This window comes from Fusarium solani, assembly GCF_023522795.1.
Source record: "Fusarium solani strain SB1 chromosome Unknown bctg00000002, whole genome shotgun sequence".
NCBI lineage: Eukaryota > Fungi > Ascomycota > Sordariomycetes > Hypocreales > Nectriaceae > Fusarium > Fusarium solani.
In genome coordinates this window covers 1,886,891-1,904,239 of record NW_027072155.1, presented here as the reverse complement: position 1 = coordinate 1,904,239, position 17,349 = coordinate 1,886,891, and the positions used below count along the sequence as shown (strand labels likewise).

General features: G+C 53.8%; 5 protein-coding genes across 5 annotated transcripts; 1 reads left to right on the top strand and 4 right to left on the bottom strand.

Moving 5' to 3' along the window:
- Positions 1-1,632: 1,632 nt before the first annotated feature.
- MRS44_004561 (uncharacterized protein) lies at positions 1,633-2,151 on the bottom strand (the record flags this gene model as incomplete). The annotated part of the gene is made up of 1 exon (XM_065622253.1): positions 1,633-2,151. One exon carries the CDS (start codon positions 2,149-2,151, stop codon positions 1,633-1,635), a length of 519 nt encoding a protein of 172 aa, XP_065478325.1.
- Positions 2,152-2,224: 73 nt separating this feature from the next.
- MRS44_004560 (uncharacterized protein) lies at positions 2,225-2,968 on the top strand (the record flags this gene model as incomplete). The annotated part of the gene is made up of 2 exons (XM_065622252.1): positions 2,225-2,377; positions 2,645-2,968. The coding sequence occupies 2 exons, from the start codon at positions 2,225-2,227 to the stop codon at positions 2,966-2,968; spliced, it is 477 nt and encodes a 158-aa protein (XP_065478324.1).
- A 2,870-nt stretch (positions 2,969-5,838) lies between these two features.
- On the bottom strand, positions 5,839-6,306 carry MRS44_004559 (uncharacterized protein; the record flags this gene model as incomplete). Its single annotated transcript, XM_046268871.2, has 1 exon — positions 5,839-6,306. The coding sequence occupies one exon, from the start codon at positions 6,304-6,306 to the stop codon at positions 5,839-5,841; it is 468 nt and encodes a 155-aa protein (XP_046136306.2).
- Positions 6,307-7,908: 1,602 nt separating this feature from the next.
- Positions 7,909-11,417, bottom strand: MRS44_004558 (uncharacterized protein; the record flags this gene model as incomplete). The annotated part of the gene is made up of 2 exons (XM_065622251.1): positions 7,909-11,053; positions 11,203-11,417. The coding sequence occupies 2 exons, from the start codon at positions 11,415-11,417 to the stop codon at positions 7,909-7,911; spliced, it is 3,360 nt and encodes a 1,119-aa protein (XP_065478323.1).
- Positions 11,418-13,690: 2,273 nt separating this feature from the next.
- Positions 13,691-15,070, bottom strand: MRS44_004557 (uncharacterized protein; the record flags this gene model as incomplete). Its single annotated transcript, XM_065622250.1, has 3 exons — positions 13,691-14,440; positions 14,493-14,745; positions 14,799-15,070. 3 exons carry the CDS (start codon positions 15,068-15,070, stop codon positions 13,691-13,693), a joined length of 1,275 nt encoding a protein of 424 aa, XP_065478322.1.
- Between the last annotated feature and the right edge of the window lie 2,279 nt (positions 15,071-17,349).

Sequence of the window (17,349 nt, the reverse complement as noted above, 5' to 3'; positions counted from 1 at the left end):
GCTGTGAGCGTTGAGGAATGAGACACCGGGCAGGAATCGAGACTCGAGGGCGAGTTTCACGGCGTGATACCAAGGGTCGATGAGTTGCGCGTCACAGAAGGACGAGACGCACGACACGGACGGTGAGAGGCTTGCGACGCCAAAAGGGCGATACTGCAACCAAGGGAGTGAAGGGTCGGGTTGTTGAACTTGAAGGAAGGGTGAGAAATCAACCGCCGCGGGGAGGGGACGGACGAGGGAAAAAAGAATCCGGCAGAAGAGGGGAGACAAGAGAAGACTGGGCAACTAAGACCAAACAAGGCCGCCGCCGGGATTTGGGATGGGATGCCTGAAATTGAGTTTGTCGTCTGGTCCCAGGACCGGGAATTTGGGATGCGCCCGTGGCGGCTAGCTCGAGATTTCTTGGGGAAGCGGGGAGCAAGGCAGAAGATGATGAAGCCACCCAGGGTAAGCAAATAATTGCGTAGACGCCTCCTCTTCTTCCTCCTGTGCTGGGCGTGGGCGGCCGCGAGTTTGTGAGTGATGTGATGGATGGTGAGGGGACCAAGGATGGGGAAAAGATGATGGTTTTGTTTTAGCGGATCCCAAAAATTGTAGTGCTAAAAGGGTTGGCGTGAAATGCTTGTCAAGTCTGGTTTCGGCGTTCTAGAACTGGCGTGAATCCAAAGCACGACTTTAAAAAAGAGTCCGGGGCCGGGCTGGATCGGGCTGGACTGCACTGGGCTGAGGCTGAGACGAGTTGAAGACGACGGATGACAGGTGTCGTCCGATATGAATGCCGCAGAGGTGTACTGAATGGATGATTGACAACCAAGGGGGAAGAGATGCTGGTTGCTGTCGGGGGGAAGATGTAGATCTTATGCCGACCAGAGCTATATCATTTGCAACATCCGCAACCGAGACAAGACGGAAAGAGCCACTTATAACAACAACGGGCGACGGACGCAATGCGGCTGAGACCTGCAAGATGAGAAATGAGAAAGCATGAAGCACCAGTTGTGAAAAAACCGGGAGCAAGAGGAAAAGCAAAACCTGCCGGGGTGTCTCTTATAGATGGGATGGGGCGTGAGAAAACAGAACCCGAAAGTAGGGAAAAGGAACAAGAGGCAATGGAGGGATATGCACTACCCAACGTACAATACGTACGGGGGCGGCAGGGGTGAAGGGAGCTTGTGATTCACGACACCGGCAGATGAGAGTGAGTGGATGGCATCGAAAAAGAAAACTCAGGAGGATCCGAGGCCGAGTCCAGATAGACGGAGAAGAGGATGCTGAATGGGGCTGCTAGAGGCGAAACAGCCGGGGGGCCACTTCAGCGCCGCAAGGGAAGATTCCCAAGACTAGAGTCAGCAACCAGTTAACAGCCAGAATCCCTCCTTGTCAGGAATTGGCAATCAGTAACACGGACAGGAGAGACAAGAGAGCAAAAAAGCACGGTCATAGCAAAGGGCAAAAAAAGAGGATCCCGCACCAGGATACGGAGGGGCTTCTCGGGACAAGCTGGCTACCGGATATGGTTGGCTGGCCGCTTGGCTCTGCTGCGCCGGGTCAAGTTGGCTCTCACGAGCTTTTTGGTCCCTGAAAGATGCATTTAGCATCCATTTAGCATCGCCGACTGGCCACGACACATGATCAAGGCAACAGAACGACGAACTCGGTGCCAGGGTGTCCCAAGGCATTCAAGTCAGATGCGACCCAGGCTGTGCTAGCATGGATACGCGGATGGAGACCCAAGTTCTCGGCCAGTACTCGTGCAAGGGTACCTGATGAGACCTGGAGACCCAGCAGGCAGAGGGCCCAGCGAGCGGCGCGAGCTCCAGTGCCCCCCTCCCGCCGCTGTGCAACGTTCCTGGATGGATGTCTGTCTTGGACGTCAGCGTTGATGTCCGTGGGTGTGCTCCGTCCAGCAACGCCAATGTCAATGCCAACACCCTCTTGCGGTCGATTCGACGCATTGCGCCCTTGGATATCCAGAGGCGTGTGCTTCCGAAGCGAAGACATGCAGCAGAGCAATGCCCAGAACGACCCATTCCCTGTCGAATAGAACCATTCCATGCAAAAGTGACGCCGCGATTTGCTGTCCTCTCTCGTTCCTCTTTCACCGGCCTGGAGCTCCTGTCCCCAGTAGCTTGGGAGGGCTCCCGGTACCATGGTTGAACATGGCACACCATTGGCCCTGGAGGCTGGGCTAGAGGGGAGCTAGGGGCAGCGGGCAACGATACGGATGACGGGCGACAGCCCTGGAGCTACAGCGGACGACAGCGGGGCAGCAGAAGAGGACCACCTGGCGGGGACTGGAGAACCGAGACTGGACGGAAAGCTGACAGGGCCTTCCTGTGGTCTGGATTGGAGCGTTGGAGAGGCGTGGGAGGAGTCGGTAAGGCTCCGGGGAGGCCACTCGGAGCTTCGGGGCAGGGGACGGGGCTCGGAGGGTTGCTGCCGCGGAAGGAGCGTGACAGTGATTCGTGAGTAGCGGCCGGGGCTCATGATTCTACTCCAAATTCGCGAGTCCCTATCCCCACTGCTGGGAGGGACCTGAACCTTGGGACTGGGACGGAGGCGGCGGCTTTTCGATCGATCATGAGCCGCCTCCAGGCTGGCCTTTGGAGGGGGGATGAAGCTGAGCAGACGTACGTCAGGATAGGGTGCATCCCAAGGTCCAAGGAATAACTCACACACCCAAGGAATGCGGGAGAGGCTGGCTTGCCTCCGCTGGACCCGGGCTGATCTATTCGTTGGGTTGGACTGGGCTGGGGCGCTGGGGCCAAGTACTGATGTCAACGCTATGGCCGTTGCTGCTGCTGCTGCTGCAGTATTTGCAGGTGAATGCAATCAACATCATCTGAAGACTGAAGTTGGCGGTGATGATGAAGCTGCTCTGGCTGATGATGACATCCTTGCTTCTTCGGCATTGACGCTGGACGCTGGACTGAGGCCTGACGGATGGATGGAGAAGAGAGATGGGTGATTCAAGGCAGGACCTGCCACGTGCTGAGCTCGGGACGACCGAGTCTATTCTGCCATCCCATCTGCAGTGGTCCTTCCGTTGATTGCCATCGGTTGGCCTTTGCTCGAGGCTCACGTAAAAACTGCCCGACGGGAGGGAGGTGCCCCTCGGTACGTGCCTTCCCGTATCTGGCTCGGAATATTTCACGGACCCAGATTGAACGTCATGGGTGATGAATGGCTGGCTGTATCTGAATCTGATCTCTCTCATGTCATAATATTTCTTGATGTCTCATCTCCATCATGACAGCGTCAACTTTTCTTGCCTTACTTGTGCCCGATCCCGCGCTACTGTATGACCAACTGCATGAGAATCTCTCAGAATGAGATGGAAGAGATTATGGAGGAGCTCTGCAAAAGAAAAGAAAGCAAAGGGCGAAGCGTGTGAGAGAAGAGAGCACAGGAAAGCAACGCTGGGTATCCATGCTGGCAGGTGCTTTTTCATCCCAAGACCCAATCTCTCTGGTTCGTGCGCGCGTTGGCAAAATTTTTTCATCATCTTGCGCCTCCATCTCTGATCGGTGAAGGATGCATGATGATTTATCTGCTTCTCCGGAGATGCGAAACGAGCCTCCCCGTTGCAGCTGACGTACAGCCTTGTGGCATAACGTACAGCATCGTTTCGGCAGTCGAAACTAGGAAGATCCTTGGGGCTACACTTCGTACCTGCACCGGCTAAAGTAGCTGGTGCATCCATGATGAGCTGTGCCTGCGAGAAGCTGCAAGCTTGACTGGACCTTGGATGATACCAAGCTGCAGAGGCCACAGTAGTTGATGAGCGGCGTCAATGCCCCTAGATTCGATTCTGCTGGAGCTTCTATTCTTTCTCCAATTGCCGACTTTGGCAGACGCAGAGCTGTGTTGGACGTTTGACTACCTGCTCCCCCTGCCGACTGCAGTGCATCGGAGCTTCAATGCCATGACTGCGAGGCTCAATTGCGAGTTTGTCCTCGTCAACCTCTTGTCTAGAGGGTTCCAGCTAGAGGATCCAGGACTGGAATCTCATAGACAATGGCCAGAAATAGCATCAACGCCCCTCAAACCTCTAGACCTTCGCTTGGGGCTCGTGCAGGGCGCGCCTCCCGATTGGGTACCCAGAAAATCGGATTCGGAGGCCTTCACACCCTTTTGAGGGCCAGCGATGACGTTGATTTCGCTACGGCCTCTCAGCCCTGTTTTGCGAGGGAGTGCTCAGACTTTGACAGCCTCAGACGCAGCGACACGTCAACTCGTTCAGGGCGCGGCGTAGAGCCAAAGAGCCTGAGACGCGAGGTTGCGACTGGCATCTTCCTTGTAGCTGGGAGAATATTGGATGAACTACTGATTTGTCCCCGCGCTGAGCGAAGAGATTTTTCTATGGTTTCTTTTTGCTTCATTACAGAGAGGCTTGGAGGCGGTGGGAGAACAAAACACCAGCCTCGGCCAACCTCGGCAAGGTCAATGGATGTTTGCTTGTTTGCGCCCAGTCCATTGTGGTTGTCCGACTGCCCAACGGAGGATCCAGACTCGACAGAACAAGTCAGAAATGACTTGGGGTTTTGTTGGTGATCATGTACCGAATACGGGTGCTTGTGGCATCTCGCGTTTCGGCTCGCGCTGATTTTACTTTTGCGGCTGAGACCCCGGATGCCGTGAATACCCCAACGCCCGAGAGGACACGGCGGTGGAATAGTCGAGACTCAACGGCATCTCTCTGCCCCGGTTGGGGGTGTTCACCTCAGCCTTGTGCACAGATCTAACCGAGTTTATGGCTTGGAGATGGCTGCGTAGGGGAGGGGGAGGGGGAGGGGGAGGGGGAGGGATAGGGCTGGTCTGCAGGGCGGCTCAACTCCTTACCGTGGTCATGGGAACCCAAGTTGGAGTTGTTTCCCCCGGGCCTTCCAATTACCGGAACTTTGATTCTAGCCTCCAATGTCGGAGGCAAGCTGAGATGGGTCAATCGGGTTGAATTCCTCGCCTCAGATCTCGTTCCCGCTCACACTCCCCGATATAGGGCTTATCGACGGATTTGTTCCCAGCCAGTCCTTCACCCACACTACTCACCACAGTACCGTGTGTGTGTGTCTCATTCTGCATCATGTGCCATGCCCAGCTCTCCACGTCCCGCTCTGGTGCCAAGTAATCAACAAGCGAGCACCGTAAAAGGCTATGTTGGCGATATCCCGCCCCTTGGATATTGCTCTTCCCGACATCTTGGGTAATCCTGTCGCCACACCGCTCGAGGGCTTGCAATCCAAGCGTGGAGAGGGGGTGTTTGTCGGCCGGGAATGGGCAATGAAAGAAGAGGCTTGGGAGGCACGTTTGCTTGGGGGGAAGTTTGTCGGGGATGGATGTTGATGGAGAGGGCAGACTCGCGAGTGTGAGTGGTCCACTCGGACATTACAAGACGCCATTGTTGGAGTGCGTGGGATGAAGTCTGCGCTATCGAATTGCGGCTGTTGGTGGGGGATTGCAAGGCTGGATTGGATATTGTTCCTCAATATCACGTCACCATGAGCCCCCAATGCCGCCCTCCTTCAAGCCCGTCTTTTGACAGATTCAGTCAAGAGCACCACCTCACCAAGATCTATCACGCCACAGCATCCCGTTTCAGTTGATTCAAGAGTATCGTTATTTAAAGAGGTAGTAGTACTGTTGGTAGGCTGTACAGCCAAGATGCATCTATACGCTTAAACTCAAGTCAACCTAGCCAAGGAGGGAATAAACAAAGAAAGCTTCCTCCTTCCGAAACGCCATGCCGCTGCCTAGTTCTGAAATTCATCTGAATAAAAAGCCATAAGGAGAAAATGTCGACAAAAGAAATGAACGAGTTGTTGGGGCCGTCCTTCAGACCTAGTCGTCGTCATCCCGGTTATTCTTCCACTGCACCTTGACAACTCCCATCAAGATGCCGATTATGAGAGCCAGCATGAAGAGGAGCGTCAAGCAGAGCGCCACGGCGCACATCTGCAGCTTGCGCCGGCGCCGGGCTCTCGCCGCCGCGACGGGACCTAGCTTATAAGCGCCGCCGACGCCGCCGTTCACGCTGGACCCGGGAGTGCTACTGTAGGGGTTCGGAGACAGCGGCGCCTGCTGTTGCTGTTGCTGGTACGCAGCTGGCGCGGGGGCTGCGGGCCAGGGAGTTGGCGCCGACCCGTAGTGTGAGGAGCCCGGCGGCGTGGGGTTGTGATGATGGGAGCGGACCGGTTCGAGGGGGAGTAGATTGCCGGCGGCTGGGTTGGGTCGTACGGCGGCGGCGGACTTGAGGGGATGTCGTGGGGGTGGAGGGACGTCGGTGTTGTTGATTGTTGTTGCTGCCATGGTGAAGGGACAGAGTTGGGTGATGATGGGTTGGAGTAGAAAGGTGATCCGGCGTGGGGTGGTGAGTAGGCCTGCTGAGGGAGAGACGAGGAGGATGTTGATGGGCCTTGATGTTGAGGGATGATAATTTGAGGCGGATTCAGAGTCGGTGTGTTGTGGTTGCTATCGCCAGGTCGGTATGGGGAGTCGTCGGGATATGCGGCGTCTGGTATCGACTGAGATGGATGACTGCCGTGCCGAGGGTCCGAGGGGTCCATGGTGTGAGATTGAGGGTTTTGGAGATGACAAGACGTTAATAATCGACGTGAGGAAGTGGTGTTTTGAACGGCCTTGAGACGCTGCTAATTATTCCGCTGGCGTGATGGAGGTGAAAAGGATACTTCTGGAATTCGGCCTCTGATCATCTGATTTGTATCGGTATCGTCAGGTTATCGCCCATCCATCCTCCCAAGTTTTTGGTCGTTCCTCTCTCGTCGTTTGGAAAAGAGCCTGAACAGGCTCGGATAGAAAAAAACTGTTTTCTCTTTTTCTTGTCTTTCCAAAATAACCCTGTTGTCTCTCTCTCTTCCCCTTCTCGGCCTAAACTTGTTCCTTCCTGGTCGTACTCGGCAATAACAACAGATTTGAGGCTGAGCAAACACTGGAATCCCCGCTGTGTGCGTCCCGGCGATCCGATCTTCTTCTTTTCTCTTCGTTTGGGTATCACTTGTGTATCACGGAACAAGAGGAAAGAGAAAAAGAGGAACCGAAGGGTTGAAAAAGAAAAAGAGGAGAAGGACCGTAAGATTATGAGCGAAAAATAAACGAGGGCGGGTAAAAGAGAGAGAGAAGATGCAAGGTAAGACACCAAGTTTAGCACTGCCACCTTTGAATCTCTTTAACGAGGCCTTTTTTTGTCGGGGCATATGATTTCGCCGCCAGCCCGCCGACTGGGGGTGGAAGGGAAGAGAGATAGGGGATGGGATTGACCGGGGGAGGAGTGCACTGCCCCCCGGGCTACTGACCGTGGCGCGCCAAGCCCCTGGACAAGGGGTGGCTGGGAGGGTTTCTGTCTATGATAGATTAAATAATGAACGGGTGTTTGATCGTCAGACGGGGATAGAGTCAATGATATGCTTGTTTAGTTGCTGACTGTGCAGGTTCTTGGATATAAACACCAAGAACAGCATCTCAAGTTCGACTCTGCTTGGCGGCATACACCTCACCCACGTAGGCTCGCAGACAAGCATCATCTGAAACGCGCTCGACCCTTGCAAGGCTGCAGGATTTCAAGAGACGATCCTCTGCAGGGATTCACTTGGCAAAACTACTCTGCTCCAGATTAGAACCATCCATCTACCGCTTCATTCGCTACGCTGCTGCCTTCACCGCGAACCATGGTCCGCCTAATAAGAATCGCGGATCCGTTCGACGACCAGGATACAATGCATCACCGCCAGAGTGGATAGGGAACCTTTTCCATTTTGTCTTTCATAACTCTCAAAAACAAATCACACGCGCCTGTCGCTACTCTACATGTTAAAAACAACTATCGCTATTACGTATTGTCCTCGGCCACCTCCTCTTCCAACATCTTCGAATAGTACATATGTGTCTCTCCCCCTAATACGGCGGCCTCGTCACGTTACCCAAGCTTCCCTCGCTCGGCCGGCTATCGATCCCTCGAAGGAGATCCTGTAGATCCATCGTCTTTGTGTTCTGCGAACGAACCGATTTGGGCCGTGTGCCATCACCTCCCCGGCTGTAAAGGCTGTGTCTACCCAACTTGGCCGGGTCATGGAACGATGCTTCGATCGACTGGATAGGGCTTCTCTTTCCTCCCAGCAAACTCACGTTGGGCAGAGGTGGCACAGGAGGAACCGACTCGTCATCCTCGCTCTTCTCGTCGTGGAGGTTGGGTGGCCCTCCAAGGGGAGGGTGCGCACCCAGGGGTCCTCCTCGACGGGTCGTAGCCGTCGCCGGCCTCTTCGTTGGACTGATTGCCTCATCGGTCTGTGTAGCCGGGTTAAAGCTGATCTCTGAAGGACTGTAGTCGTAGCTGACCATGCTGTCTCCGCTGTCGTCGTCGCCGGCGAGTCCAGCTGTCTTTGGAGGAGGATTTCCAGACAGAACAAGCTTGAGCTGCTCCACCGAGGCTACGGTGCCACCCCGATTTGATACGGAGTGGGATGGCGAGACCGCACTCCGCATACTGCTCTTGCGAGGCTTGGTGGGCGTTCCGTCCCGATCCCGCTCACGGAAAGCATGCGACGAATGAGGCCTCATTAGGTTGTACTGGCTACCGTATGGTGACACGGGCCCATTGTTACCGTTGCCATTGATGCCGTTAGTGTTTACCGTGAGGTGGCCTCGCTGTGTTACTGAAGTCCCAGTCTTGGATCCTGAAAGGGACTCTGATTTTCCAACCGATGCCATCATGGCTACGGCCGCGTCTCTGGACCAGTCTGTCAGCATCTGCTCGCGGAATACGGCCGGCAGCTCGGTCTCGGGCTCGGGTGCGGTCGTGGTTATTGTCGAGCCGAGAATCGGACCGGAGAGTCCTCGGGCTGGGGAGATGGCAGGGCTGCCAGGGGGTGTTTGGATGGTTTCATGGTAGTTGGCGGCGACACACTCTACAAGAGAGCTCCGGTCATCGAATGGCAAAAGCTCCTCTCTCTCCAGTGCGACTGCATCCCATTCTGGGTGCGGCCGTGTCTCTCCAGGGAATCCGACAATGTCGGTTGAAGGAGGTGGGATATGGATACCCTCGATCCAAAACCCCTTGCTTCTGCGTCGCACCACCTCGTTTTGGATAGCTCGTCCGACAACTGACGCCTCAAAGTCAAACTTTTCTGTGAGAGCCCAGAAGTACCCGTGGCAAAGGGCCGCTATCCGCACCTTGTGCAGAGGCGTGTCAATCTCTTGAATATCTTCCTGCAACCGATAGATCATGGGAAGGCCATGTCGCACCGCGTTCACTCCCAACTTGAAGGCAAGCTTGGTGAGGAGAATGTGAAGCATCACCAGATCGTTCTCGTACTCGTAAAACTGCAGAGCATTATCGTAGATGACAAGATGTAGCAGTGGCAGAAATTGTGAGTGTCGAGTCTTTGAGGCTCGTTCTTTGTTGTGGGAAGCATTCGAAACTGCACGGCGGGTACCAGCAGCGGACAGCTCTCGGTTGATCTTGATGGATGATCGAGAACGGGGAAGGGTCTCATCAACTGCGATCTCATCTGCGACGGTCGCTTCTCGGTCAAGCCAGGTGATAAGAGCGTCCATGTAAGCTTTGCGGACATGGCCATCTGGGTCACGCAGGAGCCAGTGAGTGCCCTCCCAGACATGGATCGGCACAGGGTTTCGAGACAAGGCCATGTTGCCGGTGAGTTTCTTCTGGGGATTGGCAACCAGCAGGATAGCTTTGATGACGTGGAGAGCGGATGCTCTGCCCGCGCTGAGGGAAAAGTAGTGATCGAGCTGTTGGCTTTCCGACAATTCGATATTCGACACGCCTGGCCCTGCCTCTCCAGCCTTTTCACCTCCGGGCGAGGAGCTGGTGCTGGATGATCGAGATGGCTTTAGTCGCAGGATGACGGCAGTGATCATGTCCGAAATTTGGTCGGCGTAGTAGACGTGGGTCGCAAGATCGCCAATGCAGAGCTCAAGCCTGCCCAGAAGATGCTTTGTCTTCTGGCGCACAGGTTGCTCGGGTTCTGTGACAGCGTCACCATCATCGCTCTGGCTGGCGGGGCTCCTTAACCGCAAGAGCTTCCTCATCTGCTTGATTAGACCAAGGAGAACATCCATAACACTCAACCCAATGAGGTTCACGTCAGACCGGAGAAGAGAGCTCATCATGGTGGTCAACGCAAGTTGCTGATCAAGAGTCGCGTCCTGAATGGGAATTCGGAGAAGAGTATCCAGCGCGGCCACGAGAATGATGTATCGGTCTTGTACGGGAGTCCACCGCGAGATGATGCTGTAGATGCTGATGGCCCAGCCGCCATCTCGTTCTCGGTCGTCGTGAACGTCAACGACTGACTCACCCTGGCTTACGCGACCCTGAATAAACCGCAGAAGGGAGACGGTTGCACCGTGGATCTGCGATCGGTTCGGAACAATGAAGATGCTCTTGAGGCATTGCATAGCCAAAACTCCAACTTCTTCTTCGGCAAGCTTGTCGACATCGCCCGCGGTTCCAGCGAGAGCAACGGGATTCGGGTCGCCGGCGGTATCGACGGTCGCAACAGTAGCAATGCTTGTCCTACGCCTCAACTGCTTTTCCGTATCAACCTTTTCCTCCGCTTCGACTCGCTGCTGCAAAACTTCGAGGAAATCGGGTGTGTCGGACCACAAGTTGTCGAGAATTCGAGGCATTATGACATCCATTTGGCGGCCGGTGATGGAAGAAAGGGCGTCGGCGGTGGAAATACTGCGAATGGCCTCGAGGCCTGCGCTTCGCCAGCGCACCTTTACGGGGCTGCTGAGGGACTCCTTGCCAGGCGCAAGGTGGGTGGATGCGAGCTGAGCGTAAAGGCGAACGATGTCTTCGTACTGGTGAAGGAAGGCCTGATCGGCGGACAGGAGAGCGGCATCGTGAAAATCGCAGAAGGCCTCAAAAGTAGGCAGAGAAGATTCAATCATGGTGATATCTTCGGATCGCAGAACTGTATCGAGGACCTTGAGAACGAAGGGAGCAATGAGGACGGCATCTTTGTGGAGCTTTTCGATGAGAGCTGCTAGGATCTGAAGGGTGACCTGAACATTTCTGTGAAAAGGGGCAGGTTAGCATTGGAGTACGGCGGATGCGAAGGGAGGGATTCAATCATGACAGCGAGATGGACGGCCTGCATGGTAGTCCATCATGTGCATGGAAGCGGATGCGTCGGTACCCGACATGAGGGTGATGCGACATACCCGATGCGCAAACGCCAGACATCACTGGCTGTCTTCTTCTCAAGGAAGGCGCCAATCTTTTGGATCTTGGAGCGTCGGCTGGTAGCATAGTAGAGGAGGTAACTGAGCTCGCTGCTGTTGGGCTTGACGTCGACGGCGCCCTTGGTGGTCCTGGGATAGCACTTGAGAACCAGGACCTGGTGTTTTGGTCGACACTTTTGTTGGATGGCGTTCATCGCGCTCGCGCTCCGGCTGAGCTCGGCCCCGTGATGCTGTAAGAGTCGAGCTGGGAGCGATCGAGGAGATGCTGGGAGGCACGAGGACGCGGACGCTGGCGTGGACGAGCTGGAGCGGTGGACAGGATTAAAGACGGGAGAGAAGGCGACGACGCGGCGAAGGAGGCTGGCGGTGATTTACTCGGCAGGACAGTAAGCATGGGGGGTCAACTGGGGATGGACCTGGAAGGTATAGACTTTTTGGGGACGGGAGGGACGGAGGCTGGAAGTACCCGGGAGGTACCCACTGTTTTTTTCTTTCAGCCCAGCGCAGCGGAATGGGAAAAGGGAGCGAGAATCAGCGACAAGGATCTTTGTTGTTGTTGGTGATGATTGCGCCTGTTAATTTCCCATGTCTTTTGCAAGTAATCGCTAGTCTTTTAACCTGATTCTCTTGGGCATTTTCCCAGACTATCAGAACCCATTCCCTGTTGATGCCGGAGCTTGGGTACGTGGCCGCCCCTTAAAGATCATGTACACTCTGTCCTTGTCCGTGCCTCTTACTTCAGGGGTTCTCTTTTCGGGTTCAGCGGGTGGCCGCACCTCTAGGACGGCGGGAGGTACCGCCAGGGTACCTTCTGAGCCCAGACCTACGGACCTGGACCTTTCCCCCTGTCCTTGGGCCAAGACGACGGGAACTCTCTGTTCTTTATTTACGCCTGTTTTCAATCTAATTCATCTCAGCCATCTTTGATCTATCTCGTATGCATCGCGACATTGTGGTTTATGCTTGTCTCTCAATTGCATATCAGCTGTGACCGGATCGCCGGACGAGTGACGCAATTGTTGCCATCGTCCCCCAAAGACCCTCACGATCAGCATCATCGTCATCATCGTCACTGGCAGCCAACTATATCCCCAAACGCCTCTAGCTCACAGTCTCCCCCCTCCATGACCTTACCGCTAGAGCCCTTCACCCACACACCAACTTTCTGACTGAGGCTGCCATCGTATCGTGTCGTTCGGGGACGCTGGCTGGTGGCGTGGCTTTCTTTCCCCGACTTTGCTTGGCGCCGGCTCTGACAGTGTCTCTGTCTCACTCTGCATCGAGGTACCCGCGTTCAACTTGTCTTTGCAGACAGAGAGAGACATGAGGGTGGAGCGCAGCTGTTGTTGAGAAGAGGTGATGTGGTGATGCAGGTGAATTATCGGAGCCCATTCGCGCGGTCCAGGCATGACAGAGCGACTCGCGCTGGAATCAATGCGTGTCATGATCCTTCACCGTCATTCATGAGCGAGCAACGGCTCCAAGTGGCTGCTCTGGTCCCCAACAGCCGTTTGCGACCGTGCTTTGGACCCTGTCATCATCACCGCTTCCACCAAGACAGTCGATGCTTGTGTCTTAGCTTGCGAGTTGTGCAGAGCAAGCCTCCTCAAAAGGTCATGATTTTCCGCTCCTTGGTCTTGGGGCGTGTCAAATGCAGGACAGAGAAGAGGATCTCCAGTGCATCGGTATTGTAACCTTGAATACTCTTGGCCCTCAGCTCGCGTGCAGTATTTGTCCCATTTGTCGAATCCGGAGTATCAAGTCCGTGCCTTGGTTCGAGGCTCAAGGCCACAGGGTAGACTATCTCAGTTCTCCTCATGCAAGTCACCTCATCTTCACCGCATTCCGCTCTTGGACCACGTTTTTACCCCAACAACTCCACGTCACCTTGTGTGCGCTTCTGTGCAGTCTGTGTGCTCTACTGCCTATTCGTTCTCGACCAGCCAGAGCTGAGCATAGCTGTCCGTCCCTCTCGGCCGCTTCCGCTCCCATTTTGTGGCTCCACTCGGCCATGATGCCTTTGACATTACCCGTCACGATCCGTCCAGAGTCGGAGGTTTTCGTGGCCGGCTGCTCCGCCCTATTTTGCCGGGTTCAATCCGGACGAGGAATCTGTGCCTCTTTGGCGCGCATGCATACGATTTGTGCACTTGTTGATGACTGGCTTTCAGCCTTTTTTGCTTGCGCAGAGGCATTCCGACTTTGACCGGTCTTTTTACGCCCGAGGTACCCGTGATTGACCCTAGTAACTTGGTTGTCTCTTCTGACACTCCAGGTGCCGAGTTGTCGCGTGGATCTCAAGATGTTTGAGACGGTTCCCATTATTCAACCTAACTTCCAAGATAGAGATATGGCAATAGTTTCGCTAACGCATGGGGAGCATGTCGCTAATGCTAAACTGCTGCATATGCAAACTCACAGATAACACTGTCATTTTACCCCCTTCTCCATTCACTGCCTGTTGAGTCTAAGCTTCTAATCCCAGCAGAGCTTCATCAACAACCTTCTGAATGTCATAGTGATACATCCAATTTGACTTTTTGCCCTTGGTTCTCTTGACCCTCTCCTCGATCTCCCTGTCCACGGACAACCCCTCGGCCGCAATCTCCTTGTTTATGCCAGCGTACCAGTCCAGGACGTCGTATAGTTCCCCGTAGTGCGGCGAGCGGATCTTGTCGTATAGCTCCAGGGCAACCTTGATACCCCTGCCTCGCTTCCACGCCCATTCAAGCGTCTTGGACAGCGCGTACACGTCCTCGAGTGCGAATCCAGCACCCGCACCGAAGGCTCCTGATAGAGGATGGGATGCGTCTCCGATGAGGGCCACGGAGTCCAGAGCAACCACACTCTCTAGCCGTGGTCCTGAGAAGAGCGCAAACTCCTGAGTCTCTCCCTGCTTGGCCGCCAATTGAACGACTTGTCGTACCGGCTCACAGAACTCGTCATACTCGTGGACGAGTGTGTTAAAGTCGAATGGGCGACCCCAGCTGACTTGCTCTTGGCCCTCGGAGGGTCGGCTGATGCGTGCCGTGACCTCAAAGTCGTCATCACCAAGTGGGCTCGTGAAGACGTATCTTCCGCCGAGGTTCTGCCAAAACACTGAGGACTCGGGGATGGTGCCCAGAGCTTTGACATCCGACTTGCTGATGATGGTGCGATAGGCGGATTGTCCATTGTATTTGATTTTGTGAGAAGGAAATGTGAAGGAACGAACAACCTGTTTTGTTAGCAGCTGACCTATTGTTGAGCACACCAAGTGAGTTACTCACAGATCGGATGCCGTCCGCAGCTACAAGAAGGTCAACTTCATCGGTGTGTCCATCTTCGAAACGGATGACAACTCTTCCACTGGGAAGCTTCTCAATGTCCACCAACTTCTTGGAAAGTTGGATCCGGGACTGGTCAACTTCCTTGAGAAGGGCGGCCTGCAGTTTTGCTCGCCTCTGTCGACAACTGAGTTGGCTCTTGGGGGTGTCCGCAGGATGAAGGCTCTGGTCCAACAGCTCACCCGTCCTCCCGTTCCTGGTATGGTTAGCACTTGGCAGGGTATTATTACTTCGGAGGCTGCAACTAACCGGTACTGCCCACTAATGCCTGACGGAGCCCTGAAGAAGTCATTGGGTTGGATGTTCTTGGCTGCTCCGTTCCACTCAAGCAGTTTCCATGTATGCAGTTGCAGGCTAATGCCACCCCCAGTCTCACTGATCTCGGGCTTCTTCTCATACAAAGTCCAGTCCACAAAGGGTAGCTTGGCGAGTGCAATGGCTGCACCTAAGCCTCCTGGGCCACCGCCGATGATGGCGACCCGGAGACGACCGGCGCCGTTGGCATGGTTCTTGACAGCCATGGTATATGGTGCAGTTGTGGTTGCTGGAGCTTGTATACAATTGGACGTCCGAGCAAAGTGTTTGCATATGTCTTGCCGATCAGGGGCCAGAGCTAAGAAAGCTTGGGAAGGGCATTGTGACACTTTTATAAAGCTTATCTGATGAGGTTCGGCGTCCTCCATCGTCGGATATCGATGAGGCCATTTCAGCCGTATTGCGCCATCAATCCGGCGGATTGGCAATCCCCAGATAGCGGCTGCAGAGGATTCACTCCCGACGCAGAGTGGGTAAGAAATTCACAATCAGTGGGTCGTGCTGAATAATTAAAGAGGTTTCGGGAAGTGGGATAATCGAATAGTGGCCAAGAAGAGTATCTGTTTCGACGTGGGATGCGAGGTTGAGCGGTTATGCGGCTCTTTGCTTTTGGACGACCTCAGGCCACTTCTCTTCGCGAATAAGAGGGTTAAAAGACGCCATTCCGATCATGTCCGAAAGGGCTGCTAACGTAGGGTCTTTGGCCTTTCCTCACTGATGCTCACATTCTCTTATTGCACTTATTCTTGAACGAACTTCCGAGAAGTTAGAGCAGAGGTAAAAGGTGCACCTAGCCTTGGGTTTAAAGCCATGTATCGACCGAGAAACAGTTTAAATTAACGGAAGAAAGACTGAGGAGACCAGCCGAGCCTTATGGACAATGTTCACGGAAATACTAACTTAGTTCTGAGCATTGATAAAGGCGCCACCCAGCCGCCCAATTTCTGAACAACTCTAGGCCTCCTGCATCTTGCCCGAGCTTAGGGATTGCTATTGACCGGCTAGGGGTTGTTTGTGGTCTTTTGGAGCTTGATAACCTGTCTAATTGAAACTTCGTCATATTCCGTGTATAGAGTATGCCAGGCCAAACTGCATTCTGGGCAAATCCGTTTCGGGAAACTCATGATGGACGGGTTGATAGCAAACTAGTAATGCTGAAGTGCATGTTACCTATATTAAGAATACGTTCGCCAATTTATCGGCAGGCACTGGCTTGGATCCACGATCCTATGCATGGCTATGCTGGCTTGGCTGATGGGTCGAGCATTGATAACGCCTTTAGTTTTGTGAAAGAAGCTCAGGTGATAGAGAAGAGCTGCTTAGTTAAGTACGGCAACTTCATTGAAGAAAAAAATATGTGCAATTTTGGTAACTTTTCTTCATATAGAGAAGGATCGGGCGCGAGGGCAAAGAAAAGTGAAATGGCCCTGAGGAATCTAGACGTAACTTGATTTGATGGTAAATAGAATTTGAATTGAATGAAAATCGAATTAAAACCGAATTTCAAATGAATCTAAAATCACATGCTGCATTGGCTTGGTCTCGATTATTAGGGATGCCTGACAGATAATCACAGAGCCTGATTCTAACCTATCTCAATGCCATTAAGGAGTGATTATACCAAAACGTACATTCTAATTTTATTAGACTATCTTAACCTGCTAAAATGTAACTGTTCAACAATACCAATTTAAAACGATAAAGCTTCCGGGTAGCGGCAAGGGGTGATAATCATGCGATATCCTGGAGATGAGGAATTGTGTTGTAGTGGAGAAGAGAAGTCTAGTAAAGCTACAGCGGCCCTGAACTAAATACGTCGAGTTTTGTTTGCCAAGACCTTTACTTTCGTCGAAAACCCAGTGCCATATCCAACTGAAGCTGGAGGTTGAGGTTAATAGAGTTCTGACCAGTATAGTTAACTCTATGTCCGCCTACCCCCGAGACTTGACTTCAAAACAAGTCGAGGGTCAAAGAACTAGCGTAGACTTTGCCAAACTGATACGGCGATGATGGGCCAGTGCCCATGAGTGTTTCTTGGGGTGGCTATGCGTGGCTAGCGTTGTGCTAACTCCGACACCTACCTGTCTTGACTGCAGCTTGGCATTCCACCGAGCCTATCCCATGATCAGTCTTTGTGCAAGAAATTCTGAGGCTCTGCTGCATGTGTCATTGCCCTACTATGAGTAACTTGATGAGAAAATACGCCGGTGAAATGGCACGGGCTGTGGGTTTCAGATAGCCCCTTAAAGGCAAAGCAGCACTTCTAGAGCCTGGGATCCGAGGACAACTGAAAGGCGTGCGAATGGCGTTAACATCGCCCTACGCCGCACCTGTGAGGCAATCTCTGTCAGCTGAGTCTGACCTGAATCTTGCAGATTGGCATGGGTACAGGGTTGTCGCTTTGCAAGTACTGCGCACTGTCTATCAACCAACTCGACGTTGGTAAGCAGTAAAGCAAGGCGATGAGGAGGCCAGAGACAAGGCG